The following is a 17,597-nucleotide window of genomic DNA, read 5'->3' as shown; positions in this document are numbered from 1 at the left end:
GCGAGACATAAATTTGGGAGGATGGATTTAAACAGAAAGAAGAAAGAATGTGTTATAAGGAGAAGAACTTAGAAGAGGAAGATGTGAGCAGAATCCAGGCTTGATTTTTGCCTTTTTCTGTCTTCGTGACTTTGGGCATGGACTTAGCATCTCTGGACCTCTTTGGGTGTGGTGATGCATACCTCTTGTCACAGCTTCTTAGGAGGCAGAGGGATGAGGATGGCTTGAACCTAAAAGTCCAAGGCCAGCCTGGCAACCTAGGCAGACCCTAGTCTCAAATAAGAACAACAGAAACCTCTGGACATCGTCGAAATGTGTTCTATATGCATTCTAGGCTGTCATCCCAACTCTATGGCAGAAACTGCAGCATCACCTGGTTCTTATCACACCCCTCATCTGGACTCCATGACCACCATCCTCTGGATTTCTGGGTCACCAGCAAAGTTGGTGAATTGAGAAAGCAGAGCATGCAGAGTCCAGCTACCACCTCTTTTCAGGTTTATCTTCATCGCATACAAGCTCTCCAAACTCTGTGTGTTTGGTAATGTTCGCAGGGTCTGTTTGATGACACCAAGTCATACTACACGAAGTGAAAACAGAAAACATCGTGGCAGAATAGATTTGCAAGTCATTCATTAACACTTGCACAGAGCTGTGACCCAAGGACTTCAGTTTCACAGTGTTCCTTTCCTGGGGGTCAAATTACCTCACCGAATACCAACCCTGCAATTCACATAGGTTACCGCCAGGTGACAGTAACAGATCAAAGGTACCACTGGCTTCCCTGAGGGTTCATTCAAATTGAGGTCTCTCTTGAAGCAATGCCTGGCTCATCTGTAAAGATGGCCACTGAGCTGAGTATCCATAGGCAAAAGAGAGCAGAAAGCAAAGAGCCACGTGTGCCTGCTTACCGGAGCTGGAAGTTTTTGACTTTGGTGACCAGCAACTTGTAGTGGGCACCGTGGGGAGCCATGGATGCTACATCTACAAAGATCAGTTGCTCCAAAGGGCCGGTCTCATTGGTTGCTTTGGATGGACAAAGAGTGCGGCTGACTTCCTGGTAGTTGTAGCTCCGCTGGTATCTGCAGAGGTGGGTGTGTGGACAACATCAGCAAGAAGGAGACACAGTGAACGGGGCCAGGGAGAATATGCTACCTCACTCTGCTCCTCTCTGATGTGGCTTTAAGTCCAATTTCAGGCTGGATCTATGGATAGCAACCCTAGGGAAGCTGTAGTTGCATCCACTGTATGACAGGGACATAGGAACTGTTATATCCTGACCAGTTTACTTAGCGGTGTCTACATGGCGTTAAGCCAGACTCCCAAGTTATTCAAGGGAAAACACCAAAATTTGAGGGAGGAACTCTCCTGGTTAAACCACCATAGAGTCTTTTCCTTTCTCTTTCTTCAGTTTCACTGATTTCAAGATAAAACTATCAGAATTAGTATTTAACCCTCAAATTCCTGAACCTTTGAAAACCACGTAATAACATTTCAGTCGGTGCCCATTTCTCTGTGCCTTCTGGGCTCCGTATTGGTGCCATAACACCTTAATGAACTCTCCTCAGCAAAACAGGGACTCTGTCAGGACAGGGACTCCTGTTGTTTTTTATAGTGTCTTCCCAAACCTCCCACTCAGCACTGCTCTGTAAACACTGCTGAATGAAGAATGCAAGCAGAAGAGGCGTTTTGAAGAATGGGGTTGGTGCTGCTCATCTATTGACTGCTGGGCCTAACCCAGTGAATGGCTATGGGGTGATCTATTTTGCAAAAGCGGGTGGGGGGGGATTGAATATTATGATTGATTCTTTTTTTTTTTTTGGTTTCTCGAGACAGGGTTTCTCTGTGTAGCTTTGCGCCTTTCCTGGGAACTCACTTGGTAGCCCAGGCTGGCCTCGAACTCACAGAGATCCGCCTGCCTCTGCCTCCTGAGTGCTGGGATTAAAGGCGTGTGCCACCACTGCCCGGCTATGATCGATTCTTAAATGGTGTAAGGTACTGAAAACCTAGACGGAATGCTTATCTGAAATTCAGAGAGGGTGGACATGTATAGCCCTGAGCAGGCTGGGGCATGCTGTGTTTGCCTGTGACATGTGTTACCCTGGCATTCCCACGTCTGAGTTCTCTTCTGGCTAAGACAAAAACAAAACAAAACAAAACAATGATAATAATAACCCATCTAAGTCTTCGGAGATTGAAGAATGTCAAGCGTAGTGACGTTACCCGGGCAGAGAATACTCACAGTCCTTGGAAGAGCAGAGGGACCTGCCAGGACAGCACCTCTTTCTGCTGGCGCACCACCACCAGGACGGGGTAGTCCAGGTTCTCAGTGGAGCTGTTCACGTGCACCCGCACAGCCGTCACCTGTGGGGCAGGCCAACACAAGCTCACTGATTCCTGACGTTTCTTCTCACGACAGGTAACCCCAGTGCTCCAGCTGTCTTTTATTATTATTCATACGATAGCCAAAGTGGGTCTCACCCTTGACCACGCATTGAAGTTGCCCCAGGAAATTTATAATAATTGATGCCTGGATACGATTTGCTTAAAACTCTGATTCAGTTATTCTTGGATGAGGCCAAATTATGGAGCCGTCAAGTAGTAAACTGAGGAGTTGGAGCTGAGCGGTCAACCAAAGGCTTCAAGAATAACTCCGGGAGAGAAAAACAAAGATCTCAATGTACTCTTTCCTTATTTGACTATAAATACAAATAATATAAAAATCATGAACATACCCCCAAACTACCTCACAGTCTACAAGCCCCCCCCCGCCCCCCAGCTGCTGACAAACTTTGGGTATGGTAAATCATTCTGCTTCAATTCCTTTTTTCTTTTAAACAGCCAAAGAGATGGTCTGTTGTTCCCTATCCAACTGCAGCACATCCTCCAGGGCCTGAGTCTCTCTGCTTCAGGGTAAGTCACGAACAAGCTCGCCACTCTGCATGAGAGAGAGCACACGACGCACACCAAGCGAGTCTTGATCCTGAAGATGGGAGGCTAAGTCTGCTCCTGGGGGCTACAGGGTTTTGGTGTTTTCCGTAAAACTTTTACAGTACCGTATGAGATACGGAAGATGATACAGGAAAATGGAGAAGAGCAAAAGAAAAAATAAAACGTGATCTTCTACATGGCATTTTTATGTATGGATCCATCGCCTTTATATTCTTTTGAAAGTTTCTTTATTGGGGGGGTGGGGGACAGTAAAATGGCTCGGCAAGTAGTTCAGTGGCTAAAGCATTCCCAGAATCCAAGTCAAATGCTGGGGCCACCAAATCTCCCTGTAATTTCAGCCTCAGGAGATGGAGACAGGAGACCCCGGGGGCAAGCTGACTAGAGAGACGAGCTAAATCGGCTCTCAATTGATACTGCCTCAGTGAATAAGCTGGATGAGCTATTGAGGATGCCTCTCACCCACAACCTCCAGGTCTCCAGATACACACATGTACACACACACACACACACACACACACACACACACACACACACACTGGAAAAATAAAAATTTAAAAAAAAAAGCAAGTCCCAAGTTGAACCTTGAAGACCTACCACACATTCCAAATGCAGGCCAAGAGCCTGTGTGTCGTATCCATCGCTTAGTACTCTGAATTCTCCCCGATGAAGCCACTGCTTCACGTTTTTAATGTTAGCACAGGCGAAGAGTAATTTATTAATTTGATAAGAAGTACTCGTTCCCGAGGGAGCATTTCCTGTGCCTACACTGTTTCCATGGAAACAGTGGTGAAGCTGATAATTGCTCCAACTGTACTTCAAGTGCAGACCTCTTTGTTAAACTGTGGGATTTCCACAGGCCTCTTAAACTCCATGTGGCTACATGGAATCTCCCACTCCCTTCACTCCGGACTTTTTTTTTTTGGTTTTGTTGTTGTTGTTTTTGTTTGGTTTTTAATGAATAGTTCCATCATGCAGCTACTCATCTCAGCCTGAAACCTGAGGGTTCTGGTTGGTCCCTGCTTCTGCCACTTCTAACTCCTTCAGACTGATCTTACCCGGGCCTCCCTCCCTGACAACACTAAGCTCAGTCCTCAGTGCCTTATTGACAGCCTCTTTTCTCTACTGACTTGAGCCCCCCAGTGCTCTTCTTGATCTCGGCTGCATCCCTTGCAATGTCAATTTCATCTGTCACTCTCCATGTCAAAGACCTTCAGCGGCTCAGAAACTTTACCAGTCTGACGCCAAAGTAACAAGAAAACGACAATAAATAGTCATGGATCATTCACCTTTGATACCTATTAACAAATATATTTTGTTTTATTCATACTTTCTATTTCCACATACTGCTTCATTGTGTTTTGAAACACACACACACACACACACACACACACACACACACAAAAGCATATTACTTAATCATCAGATAGCTTAATGAATATCTCTAAGAGGTAGAGCCTCCTTAACAAAATCCATAAACAGGGGCCGGAGAGATGGCTAAGTAGTTAAGAGTACTTGATGCTCTTGCAGAGGGCCCACGTTTGGTTCCCAGCATCCATATGGTAGCTCATAACTGTCTGTAACTCTGGAGATCCAATGCCCTCTTCCGGCCTCCAAGGTTACCAGGTATGCACATGATACACATACATGTAGACAAACATATATACACATACAATGGAAAATTAATAAATCTTAAAAACATAAACAATATGATCTCACCACCATTTTAATTTATCTGATATTTACATGTTGTTTGTAGCTTTTCAATTGTTTCAGAAATTGCTTTTCTTAGTTTTTTTTTTTTTTTTTAAACTGAGTACAAATTTACCCCACGGACCTGGTCTGTCTTGTTTGATACCAAAACTTCATTCTTCTTCATTGTTGAATAATATTCCATTGCATGAATACACAACATTTTATTTATCTATTCTTTAATGATTATTTATGTTTCTTTCACATTTAGGGTATTTACAAACAATGCTGCCATGAATATTTGTGTACTAACTTTGTGTGAATATGTATTTTCAATTCTTTTTGGTATATACTATGACTGGATTTCTGGGAGACAAGATAACTCTATGTTCAACTTTTTGAGAAACTGCCAAAATGTTTTCCAGAGTTGTATCATTTTTACACTTCAGTCATTTATATATCCCCCAATGTTCCTAGTTTCTTTACTTTTTTTGTCCATACTTGTTACTGCCTATCTTTATTACAGCCATCCTAGTGGGTAAAAAGCTGTATGTTATTGTAGACTGCATTTTAGTTTTGTTTCTTTGTTTCTGTTTTGATTTTTGAGACAGGATTTCTCGAGTAGTTCAAGCCGGACTTGAATCCATGATCTTTCGGCCTCATTTCTCCAAGTGCTGGGATTACAGGTGTGTGCCTTCATGCCTAACTGGTAGTTTGGCTGCCTGGCTCTTTGAGGAAGTTGCCAACCTTGTTTTCAGAAGCCCCAGAGCCTGACAGAATAAATTACCTTAGAAGTAGGTGGACTCAGAAGTCGTTGAATTTTGGTAACTGAAATGCAGACATCCTAATACTAGACAACGTGGTTTACAGTGTGGTTTACTTAGAGCAGTCGGAACCCAGGTAAACTCAAATGGGCAAGCTGCTTCTCCAGCATGCCTCTTCCCGTCCTCCCTTAGATGCAGCCCCCTTCTTAGGGACTTAGTGTCAGAGGGAGCTGCTCAGAATTTTTTTCCACACTTCATTATAAGGCAGCAATTCTAGTCTCCCCTCAACTGCAGGAAGTTTCTGATTCAGCTGATGAAGGACAAGCCTAAGAGTATACATTTCTAACAAATACTAGTGGGCGGTTGGAGTCCTTGGTTGGGGGCCTACACTGTGGAAGCTCTCTTCTAGAACCATCTACTGATCCACTGCCTGACCTATGTGTTACTGTGAGATGCCCGACCATGAGCTCAGCATCGTCACCACAGCCGCAGCCTGGAAGCTGAAATCGTTGGGCCTGAAGCAGGGCATCACGACAGATACATCCTGGCTGTCTAAGCCCCTCCACTGCTCATCCATCTCCACGTCCTGATCTTCCTGGTCTAGCTTTCATAATCCACTTACTTTTTTATTATTTAATAATGATCTTGCCAGCCATGATAAAGAGATACTGACATAATAAATGGCACAAAAGATACCAGAGTAGGAGTTGTGCGACACTGGGCAGTTTTGCAAGATGAACAGATAAGGTATTACCCAGAGGAAAGGATCGAGGGCCTCGCTCAGAATCTGCTGTGTCTTTCCAAAAGCTAGTGAGCAGTGGAGAAAATTGGACTACGCCTACCACAGTGAAGTGGGCTGTGTGAAGATAAAGCTTAATGAAGGGTGGCCACTGGCCGTGCTGAATGGACTCTGAGACCTCGGACTAGAGCATTCTCAAAGCCTATGGTTTTCCCCTTTTGCTTCCTCTTGTTTCCCTGACAAAAAGAGTACTTTTATTACCTCGAGTGTGTTTCTTCCTGTATTTACTACAAGCAGGGAATCACATTAGAGGCAGTAGAGAATTATGCAAGGATTTCCGCCTCCGGTAGTATACAGATCATGTTTATGAAAGTTCCGAAAGCTTTGAGACCCCCTTTTTAATCTTTTGTGTCATCAGGGAAAAGCTCAAAATTGGAGGTGATACACTTTACTTGCATATAAAGGATGAAAATGAGTTTAACTCTAAGTTGACTCTGGTTTGGCTAAAGTAACGAGACTGCAGATCTGCTAGAGGAAACCTCAGCTTCTGACACGGAGGCTGTTGGCTGCCATCATTAAACACACCAGTGCATAGACTCGCCTTGTAAAATGGCTGCGGCGTGACTGTGGCCAATCCCTTTGCTAATGTGTAATGGCCTTGCCAACTCCTTTGTATTCACTGGGTGTTTATCTGGTTTTAACTACTCCCACCCTCCTTACCCCCCTTTCTGCCCATGCTCCCAAGAGTCACTGGGCATAGACCCTGACTCAGAAGCTCCAAGAGAGTCTGGGGATTACCAAAGGAAATCTTCCCACAAAGAAGGCATGCTAGCTCATCAGAGTGTGCAGGGAGCCATGTGACTTCTTTAGGGGACAAGGCCTGAGAATAGCATGAACAAATTCTCCTGGAGGCAAGGGCCAGGAGAATTTAACCCATTTTTGGCAAGGCCAATGGATATTTTGCTGCATAATTCTGAGCACGACCCCAGGAGCATATCGCTACCTGCTCTCCTTGCTTTCTTTACATAAAGTACATTGCTGGCTGCCTCTAGTCTCACTTTCTTAGAGCTATAGATGAAATGGCTATTGCATTAGGAAAACTTCTCCCTGATGACTCTCCTCGGGGTGAACCAAAGGGGACGTTGTTAAAAATACACAGTGGACCTGATTCAGCTTCTAAAGCCTTTGATGTTTCAAGTGTGACCATGAATTAAGGATTCTCAAGAACAGGCTGTTACCTTTCCAACACACCTTGTGATTAGTCTGAAAGAGTCACAGTTGTTCAGGACATTACAAATTTGCATAACTGTTCAGGAGAGAATGATTCTAACCATAAGAGTCTAGGAGAAATGCAAATGAAGAGATGATATCAAGAGTTAATGGGGACAGTCTTAGGAACAGGGAATGAAGCAGAATCATCGGAATCCACAGTGCCCTCCTTTCTAACAGCTGTGCCAATACTGTAGGAAGCTGAAAGGAAGGAGACATGAGAACAGGGGATAAGCAGTGCCAACTATGAAGAGCAAGCTTTTAAGTTATGTAGTTTACAGGATGATAGGAGAGAACCTGGTATATTCCTTATAGGAGATAGAGTAGTAAGCAATGAAGAATGAATTGTTTCAGCCACGGCTGATAAGTTAATGGAAAGAACTTAGATTTGATTAGAGGTAAACATTAATCACTAAAGGCAAAACTCTCTTTCACTTTGCATGATGCTATAACCCAAAATGCTGCCAACTAGGCACACTGTTCTGTGTGTAAGTGTGCCTAGTTAGAAAACTTCCTTTGTTGCTTGTTATATTATTTATGCTTCTAATATTAAAGCTACAAGTCAATTCGGTAATTATTACCGGTGGGAGAGTTGGGGAACAGAAGAGGAATGAGGCGAGGGAACAGCCTGGCAATTATTGAAATCATTATTAGAAACTTAAGGAAACAAATATGATTGTAAAACTGTTCATGCAAACTATTAAAACTATATAAACAAAAATGGCTCAGGCTATCCGGGGCCACTTGTTTGAAACAGGTGGTCATAGTTTTCTTCATTTTGCTGACCACACATCTGTCCCAGGTCATCAGCCCCCTTAGGAGCAAGGCTCTCAGCAAGAGTGTGGTGATGAGCTATGGGCTGACACAATGCCTACCTTAGGGGTAAGTCAACGAAGACTAGAAGCAGGCTAGTCACTTTTGAATGAAGGTGGCTCTGCCACGCAAGCTGGGACATATGTGGCTGGTACATGTAATTTTGATGTACCGCATTAGGACACATCTGTCTGGGCAGATGACAGGGAGATCATCTATCCAACTCCTTCACTGACAGATGAGAAGCCTGAGACGCAGAGGGCATGTGATTTTACCAAAGATACCCAGGTGCTGAAGAAGCACGACAGGAACCAAGCTTCCTGAGACTCAGCTGCCACAAATGCTTGGCCAGAATATAATGCCATCACTGTGTCCAATCATGGACTCCAACATGCACCACTGTGAATCTTGTATTAGTCCACTAGGAAACCAAGATGCTATACAAGAACCATGACATGATGTGAAGAGACAGCTGCGTGCTGGGGCATACGTGTACATTTGCAACAGACTGGTATTTTAAATAGATAAAGAACTTGTAATAGACAAAACCCCCAACCTGTGGAAAATTGGAGTAATGATGTGTGGTGTTTTGAATAGAAATGGCCCCATAGCATAGGCTCATATATTTGAATGCTTGGTTATTAGAGAGTGGTGTTAATTGACAGAGATTAGGAAGTGCAGCCTTGTTGGAGGAGGTGTGTCACTGGTGGGGGTTTTGAGGTTTCAAATGCTCAAGCCCAGCCTCTCTCTCTCTCTCTCTCTCTCTCTCTCTCTCTCTCTCTCTCTCTCTCTCTCCCTACTGCCTTTGGATCAAGATGTAGAACTCTCAGCTCCTCTCCAGCACCATGTCAGCCTGTGTGCTGCCATGCTTCCCGCCATGATGACAAAGGACTAAACCTCTGAACTGTAAGCCAGCCCCAATGAAATGCTTTCCTTTATAAGAGTTGCTGTGGTCATGGTGTCTCTCGCAGCAGCAGAACACTGACTAAGACAGGGTGTAAGCAGCTTCTAAAGAAGAAAGAATTACCTAAGGACATATGAAACCACATTCAGCACTTTAGAGCCCTCGTAAAGACAGAGTCTCAAATGTATGAACTTACCTTGCTTGCAAGGTAAGACAGGAACTCTTGCCTAGTGCTAAAAAAAAGTCATAACAACCACTTCATGAAGCAAGTGGAAACTAGGAAGCAAAGCTGAAGATGAATTATCTTTCCACTCCCAAGTTTATAGACAAGAACTCCAACACACGTGCACACACACACCCACGCATGAAATCTTGAATGAGAAAGTTCACTGCGAGCAAACGAAACAAAAGTAAGCTACGCAACAGAAGAACAAAAAATACAACTGCCACAGGAGGCTAAACCCTGGTGAAATGTGAGTGGCAGGAATACGGATCAGTGTGGACAAAGCTCAGGAAGATAAACTGAGAGAGAGCAGGTGAACAAGGGATCCCCATTGCACAGCCCCTTTGGGGTAAACTTTGAGAGTAAGGAAAGCCGTGCTATACGTTTATATATGCACATTTAATAAAATGGACCTACATGAGAAGAATGAAGATCAAACGTGAGATGCTAGAGTCCATAAACTTGAAAGGATCTGAGACGTGACCCCATTTACCATGCTCAACAATGCTAGGAACAGACCCAATGTCTCAGGTGGAGATAAACAACTTGTCACAACATACTGTATTAGCATCACTGCTTCTTGCCCAGCATTCTGATCATGACACTAGTAGGCCCAGATGGATGCCTATGTACATGCAATCAATTGCTCTACAAGAGAGGAACCCCAAGATTAGAATACCTAAATATTTTTTTAAAGATTTATTTACTTATTATGTATATTCTGTTTGCATGTATCTCTGCAGGCCAGAAGGGGGAGCCAGATCTCATTACAGATGGTTGTGAGCCACCATGTGGGTGCTGGGAATTGAAGAGTACCTAAATATTTTACAACAGGCAAGAAGCCTGCTTGCCTTTAGCTCTAGGGGGAGGCATTGTGAACTTTATGATGATGTTTGCTAAGCAAATATCCTTAAAATAACAAAAAAGAGAAGAAGAAAATTTCAACCAACCTTCTGTGGAAGAAACCTGCGGAGGACCGTCTCCCACAATGGTTGTGTAAAGCGATGGTTGAAAGGACAAAGGTGACGATGAGCGAAAGCATCCTAGTCTCTTCATGCCTCACACTGAGCTCTGCACAAGCGTTTGGCACGTTATCTTCTCGATTTGTCTGTTTATCTATTATGCTTCCTAATCACAGGAAGAAGCCTGACATTCTGGCCATTGTGCTGGCTTCCCGCAGAGCAGAGGGTAGAGAAGTGTGACCAGGGGCCCCAGCGGAAGCTGGGAGTATACGGAGCAGTAACAGGTTAGACTGGACTCTGCATGCTTAGGTTAGAGTCCTAGGATGACCGTCACAAAATATCACAAACCAGGTGCTTTAGATAATAGGTATTTATTTTTTCCCATTCCTGGGGACTTGAGGACTGAAGTTAAGGAGGCAGCAGGGCCTTGCTCCCTCTGGGATGCTGGGGAGAATCCTTCTTTGCCATCCCTTAGCTGGCAGCTTCATTAATTCAGCCTTTACCCTTCTTGTTACCGGGCAGACTCTCTATGCGTCCACATTTTCGCTGACTCTTTTCCTCTTTGTTCCCATTTTCCCCTTCTCATGGGGATCCCAGCCATACTGGGGTATGTTCCATCTTAACGACTTCATCTGAACTGGTCACACATGCAAATATCTACTTCCACGTAAGTTCAGATTCCCAGGTTCCTTGGCTGTGAGATCTCAACATAATTTTCTGGGACAACAAATCAACCCAGCACTGTAGGTTCACAGAATTTTTAAGCAATAAGTCCTTTTCACCAGCCTTGACCTTTAACCCTGACTGTCAGCTTGTACTCATTTGTTGTTATAAGAAATTAAAATGGACCCCAGACCTGAAGAGCCCCTGGGTAGACACAGCCAGGTAGACGGCATGTGTGACCTTACCCTTCCTTGATTTTTATGCTTTATCTGAGCTGTTTGCTGTTGATACCTTATGAAAGAAAAATGAAATTTAAAGATGGTCAATTGAGAGCTACAAATTAACTCACATAAGAAGGGTCAGTCAGTCAAGGATTTCTTTTACTTCCTCGGGTCCTGTGACTGAGCACCTGAACAACTTCTACCCTGGTTCTGGCTCATTGGTAAACAACCACCTGCTTCAGTAACCTCTCCAGACCTGTTTTGTGTCTCAGCTTGCCAAGCAACATGGCCAAGAGTCTTTGGGTGTCACAGCTGGTTGAGTGTAGGCAAGACCCCGGAGACAATTCACGTGTGATCTGTGTGAAAAAGCTGTCCCCAAGCAACGCAGCCTTCAGTCCCGAATCCCATCCCCCTAGAGGGCAAAGCATCCCCTTCTGAGGATGTCCGTGCTAAGCTTTTCATACGTGTGGCAGACCCAACTCCCTCAGTTAGTGCATACTTCAGGATTAAACCAATCACTGCGACGGTCACGCTAGGTATGGTTAAAAGTCCGCCAGCCTGGTTCAGCTTTGGAAAACTATCTTTTACACTCTTGGGGCACAGTGAAGAAAGATATGAAGACCTGGGTTTCATTTTTTTTTCTCCCTGGCACTAACATCTATGTGGCCTTGAAAAAACTGCTTTAAAATTTCTGGGTGGGCCTCAGTCTCCTCAAATATATCATGAGAACCATGACACCCTGTGGTGATGTGTTGTGTCCCCCAATATATTGTGCATCCTAATAAACTTATCTAGGGTCAGAGGACAGAACAGCCACAAGATATAGAGGCCAGAAAATGGTGGCACACACACCTTTAATCCTAGCATTCCAGAGGCAGAGATCTGCCTGGATCTCTGTGAGTTCAAAGCCACATTGGAAACAGCCAGACTGGTAACAAGAGCCTTTAATCCCAGGAAGTGATGGCAGGAAGCAGAAAGGTATTTAAGGTGTGAACTAGAGCCTGGATAAGCTTTTAGACTTTTGAGCAGCAGTTCAGCTGAGATTCATTCTGGATGAGGACTCAGAGGCTTCCAGTCTGAGGAAACAGGATCAGCTGAGGATTGGCAAAGTGAGGTGGCCGTGGCCTGTTCTGTTTCTCTGACCTTTCAGTGTTCACCCCAATACCTAGCTCCAGGTTTGTTTTTATTAATAAGAACTTTTAAGATTCGTGCTACATCACCAGACTATTCACTTCCCTGGGTAGTGTCACCAATCAGATGACAGGCAGTGTGAGGCGGTGTGTTTGACCTGTAGGACACCCAGAGAAGAAGAAGGCAGCGCCACTCTGCTCATGCGTGGGTTTAGATGGGAGAAGAGCTGTGGGCCATTCATTCATCAGTCACTATTGATTATCTGTTGCCGAATGGAGCCAGGCTTACAAACGCAAATGGCAAAGGAGAAAGATCCATCCCACAGAGGACCTTAGTTTCCTTTTACGGTCTGGCTTCTAGGAACAGCTCATCCATCTCATTGAAAAGAGCAGTTGATCCCTGGGGGCCTACGTACTTCTTCCACTTTCAGATTCTCAATGTCTTCGACCCAGAGCCCGTCTCTAAGAAGACTGCTGTATAAACTATGTCATTTTAGCTCCACTCTGCCATCGGTAACCTAGATATGAAAACATTTCTATGAGCCCTCATCGTCTGGCCTATGATCAAAATGTTATATTAGAAGCTTCAGTTCCGCACACACAGGGAAGCTATTAAAGGGATGTGTGATTGTGGGCGGGCCAGGAATACCGAACAATGCGGGCGAGCTGGCTGCTTTGGGATGGTCTTAGTTCATTCAGTAAATATTTGATTCCTTCCTGTGTGAGGCATTGTTTGGATAGCAGTGTAGACATAGTTACCATCTTTGTGAAGATGGGTGGTTTGTATGCGGAGTGTTAGTTCAACAAGTCATTTCATTTACTTGGAGGTTTCTGGGGGAAAGGAGAACAGAAGGGACTTTGGGAAGAATATTTTCCTAAAAGCTAGAAAAGTGGGGAGGGAATGGAGCAAGGGGAAAAAATGTCCAAATAAAGGAAATGACATTGTGGGTAGAGGTAAGAGGGAAGGAGAGAAAGGGCTAGAGGGAAGGGGGAAGGGGAGGAAAGGGCAAGAGAGAAGCGTAATGGAGGAATGAAGAGAAACTTCATATCTCTGGGGCTGGAGATGGGAGCAGGACTGTTACAGTCGGGATGCGTGGGGTCCGTCTTGTTAGGAAGGTTGGGGCATTGCCCTAAGAACAATGGGGAGACTTTGAAAGGTTTCAAATGCCGCTGTCCTGTTGCCACCGCCTCCTCTGGAGAGCCACTGTTGGCTCCTCCGATGCTCAACAGCTGCTTTGTAGCATCCTCGGTTGTCAAGTGGAAGGGTGGGGAAGAGCTGACTGGCAGCACCAAGAGGGCATGCGCATGCCAAAAGAGCCTAGTGGGGATGCAGGGGGGAGGCGCGAGAAATCAGGTACCTGTGGTTTGTGCCGTGGGGCTTTTCCTCTAGCTGGGTCCCTGACAGAGAATGCCCCAAGCAAAACATGGCTACTGGGTGGTCAGGATGCAGCTAAGTCATCCTATGCTTGGCATCTCCTTTGCATGCAACACCAGAACTGGTCCTCCACGGAGCACACTTGGGAAACGCTGTCGGGTATTTTCCCAGGAACTGGTATCAAAGAAATTGTGTCTGGAAGACTACAATCTGTCATGGGCTGCCTGACCCTCCCACCCCAACAGCTACACTTCTCCATCTCACCGGGCTCACTCACAGATTGTACGTGAGTTTCTCAGTCCCAATGGCTTCCCCCGGCTTTGGCATCTCCAGGCTCCATTTCTGTGAGAGAGCCAGCGGTCTATGCTGGTTGGACATCCTCTCACCGAATTTGCTCATCTGTGCATGGTTCTTTTTCTCATCTTCATCTTCCCTGTCCCTTTCTATGCCTTATTCTTGTGACGGTGATAAAGAGGCAAAAATAACTATCCTATGGTTTGAGACCAAACCCAGGGAACCATTCTCTGGATTTTTTTTTTTATACACTGACTGATTGCACTATAGACAAATTCCTTCTAGAGCTATTTGAAGGCCTACTTAATGAAAATGGAAACTGCTACAAAATTATTGTTATAATTATAAGAGTTGTGATATGATGATGTTTATCATCTTTTTATTCTATAGCAGAATTGCTAGATGGATGTCATTTATAACTTTCAATAAGTATTCGTGAAAGCAAATATTACTGAGGAAATTGACATTTTTCTCAACAATATGGTCAGTTCCATATTGTAGCTTCCATAAGTAGCGTCCTCTTCAAACTTCACAAGAACGATTCTCAAAGACAAACAGAAGGGACCTTACTTAGAAAGTCCACACTGAAGAGCATAACCCATCTCTAACTGTACAGTGGCATTGAGGCAGAGGCGATGTATCATTCTTGGAATCTTCTCTGACAATCGGATGAGCGTCATGTCTTTAGTTGGTCACAGACAAGGTTGTGGCATCTCAGCTTCCTTCCTTGTCATCTCAGTCTTGGTCTGTGCTGGGTCCACACAGTCCAGCAAATGTTCTGCCTCAGCACGGTCCATGAGATCTTCTGGTACAGCCACTACAGTCTCCCAAACCACTGAATGTTGTCGATGGCACAACGCTGTGTGGATTTTGTGGGTTGCTAGGTTACTTGGGATGTCAAAAGAGTGGATGCATGGCTCAGGCTCAGTAGCCAGACACATCTACTTGGTACTTTCAACTCTGAGCAAATGATACAGAGGTGAAGAGAGAGTTTATGATGGGCTGGTGACGATGATAACAACAGAGTGCATGGCCGTGAGAATACCTAATAACAGGGTCGCTGTTGCCAAGCTGAGCCTTTCACTTAAATCATTCCCCTTCTTCATGATGGCTGCTGAAGTATCTTGAAGCTTAGTCTTCCTTGGTTTCCAAATGTCAAATGAACTCAGGTTCATGACCTATTTAATATCTTGTGAGTGCATGTGCATGTGCGTGTATGTGTGTGTAGTGTGTGTGGGGGGGGGGTGTGGGGTGTGGGTGTGTGGTGTGTATGTGTGTGTATGGTGTGTGTGTATGGTGTGTGTGTTGTGTGTGTGTGTTGTATGTATGTGTGTGTATGGTGTGTGTGTGTTGTGTGTGTGTATGGTGTGTGTGTTGTGTGTGTGTGTGGTGTGTGTGGTGTGTGTGTGTGGTGTGTGGTGTGTGTGGTGTGTATGTGTATGTGTGTGTGTGGTGTGTGGGGGTGTGTGTATGGGGTGTGTGTGTGTGTTGTGTGTGTATGGTGTGTGTGTTGTGTGTGTGTGTGTGTGGTATGTGTGTGGGGGTGTGTGTGTGTGCGGTGTGTATGTGTGTGTGTGGTGTGTGTGTGTGGGGTGTGTGTGTGCGGTGTGTATGTGTGTGTGCGGTGTGTGTGTATGGTGTGTGTGTTGTGTGTGCATGTGTGTGTGCTGTGCGCGCACATATGCACGTGGGTGAACATACGTAGGTATGGAGGCCAAAGGTCAACAGTGAATGTCTTCCCCTGTCACTCCTCACCTTATTTTTTGAGACAGGGCTTTTTACTGAACCTGGAGCTCATCAGTTGGCTAGGCTGGCTGGCAGATGAGCTCAGGATCTGCTTGTCTCTGCTTCCTCTCAACACTGGGGTTACAGATACTTGCTGCTACCCCCAGTCTTTACATCTGTGCTGGATATCTGAACTCAGATCCTATGTTTGCATGGCAAACACTTTGGAGATTGAGCCATGATCCTAGTCTAACTCTACTAACAAGCTCTCCTCTATGCTAGCCAATTGTTTCTCTTCTTTGTAGCTAAGACTCTTGCTTTACACCATGTCACCTTTTCTTCCATGTCCATTTCCCTGACACCTCACAGCTACTTTAGAACTCGTCTGTCTACACATCTCTCCAAACCTCTGTATACCTGGACTACCCCACTGTTTGGCTCTCTGTTTACCCCTCAAGTGCCCTTTGTTACCCAAATAAACAGTGCTTTTCTGTGAAACCTGTAAATCTTCCCCTTTGGTAAAGGTACTGGGGAAGGAGAGGGAAGACAGTCATGGGCTCCTTTTAACAGGTGGTGGAGAAGAAGAAAATAAAGTTGTGGCATTCCCGTGTCAGGACCCATAAAATATTCCCAGCCATGAAGTTAATCAAAATAGCCTCGAGTTACACTGTCCACAACAAGGCAGTTCATCTAGAGGGATGGAAACGGTGGGTTAGTCCTGTGGGTTAGGGCGCATCTTCATAGCTGCTCAGTGAGGATCCAGAAACACTAGTTCTTAGGAATACTGCTTACCCTGAAATCGCAGGCTGAGTGCTCATGTCTACAATAAACCTCAGAGGCCTCCGCTCGAGAGTACAGCCCTGAAAGGATCAAGACTGGCCTTCTAAGCTCTACAGGAGGCAGCAGGTCACATAAGATGCTGGCCATGGCTTTTTGAAACACTGAAGAAAATGTGGCATTTTCAGGTTGACTTAATGTAGGCCCCGCTTGTAGTGATGTCTAAACAATCCGTGTGGGAAAACAATAGCCAACAACCTCTTGCTTCATGTTCTAGCGAATATAAGAAAGTCAGACACAAGGTTTTTAAGTTGCATAATGAAGAGATGTGACTGAAAGTCTGACCATGGTATTTCCAAGTTATTTTTGTTGTTAACGATCCGTGTAACAGATGTGCTCTTCTGGGAAGTGGGAAGATTCTGTGGAAAGATGCTGAGGAAATATTCTCAAGAATTTGAGTTACATTCTTGGATTTCAAATTAGTTATATGATTTTCTTTTCTTTTTTTTGGGGGGGGATGGTGGTAGCCTTAGTCATTTGGCCTTCTTTCTGGGTGGTGGGATCACAGACACAAGCCACCATAGCTGGCACATGATTTTGGATAAGAAGTTATTAATATTTTGCTTGCTTTAGTCTTCATCCATGTCAAATGGGAAGAGACTGGATGACTTAAAAGGTCCTTTGAGCCCTTAGGCTAAAACCTCTTTCTTAAGGTGTTAAAGGATAGTCTCTGTAAGAACAGAGAAAAGCTGGGGCCTGGAGAGATGGCTCAGCAGTTAAGAGCACTGGCTGCTCTTCCAGAGAGGTCTTGAGTTCAATTCCCAGCAACCACATGGTATCTCACATCTATGATGAGATCTGATGTCTTCTTCTGGCATGCAGGTTTACATGCAGCCAGAGCACTTTTACATAAGATACATAAATAAATAAATGTTTTTAAGAAAGAAGAAGAAAAGAAAAAAGCTCCAAATGCAAGTCTGATTCCATTTCCAAAGCTAAGCATACCCAACAGCTCACCAAGTTGAAGAAAGGAAATAACAGTGCAACATCAACACAGACACTTACCGACTGAAAAAAAAACAAACAAACAGTTATTT

General features: G+C 44.7%; 1 protein-coding gene across 4 annotated transcripts in view; it reads right to left on the bottom strand.

Annotated features, from left to right (window-relative positions):
- Sidt1 (SID1 transmembrane family member 1) overlaps positions 1-17,597 on the bottom strand; it is a 96,600-nt gene that overhangs the window by 60,642 nt on the left and 18,361 nt on the right. For all 4 annotated transcript variants that reach the window (XM_037209745.1, XM_037209746.1, XM_037209747.1 and 1 more), the window contains exons 2-3: positions 2,243-2,364; positions 912-1,082 (exon numbers count right to left, since the gene is read on the bottom strand). In XM_037209745.1, the coding sequence (XP_037065640.1) occupies positions 912-1,082; positions 2,243-2,364 (293 nt within the window). The remainder of the gene's footprint in view (positions 1-911; positions 1,083-2,242; positions 2,365-17,597) is intronic.

The sequence above is a fragment of the Peromyscus leucopus genome, chromosome 12 (assembly GCF_004664715.2).
Source record: "Peromyscus leucopus breed LL Stock chromosome 12, UCI_PerLeu_2.1, whole genome shotgun sequence".
Classification (NCBI taxonomy): domain Eukaryota; kingdom Metazoa; phylum Chordata; class Mammalia; order Rodentia; family Cricetidae; genus Peromyscus; species Peromyscus leucopus.
Note: the sequence above shows the minus strand (reverse complement) of the source record. Positions and strands in the feature narration are given on the sequence as shown.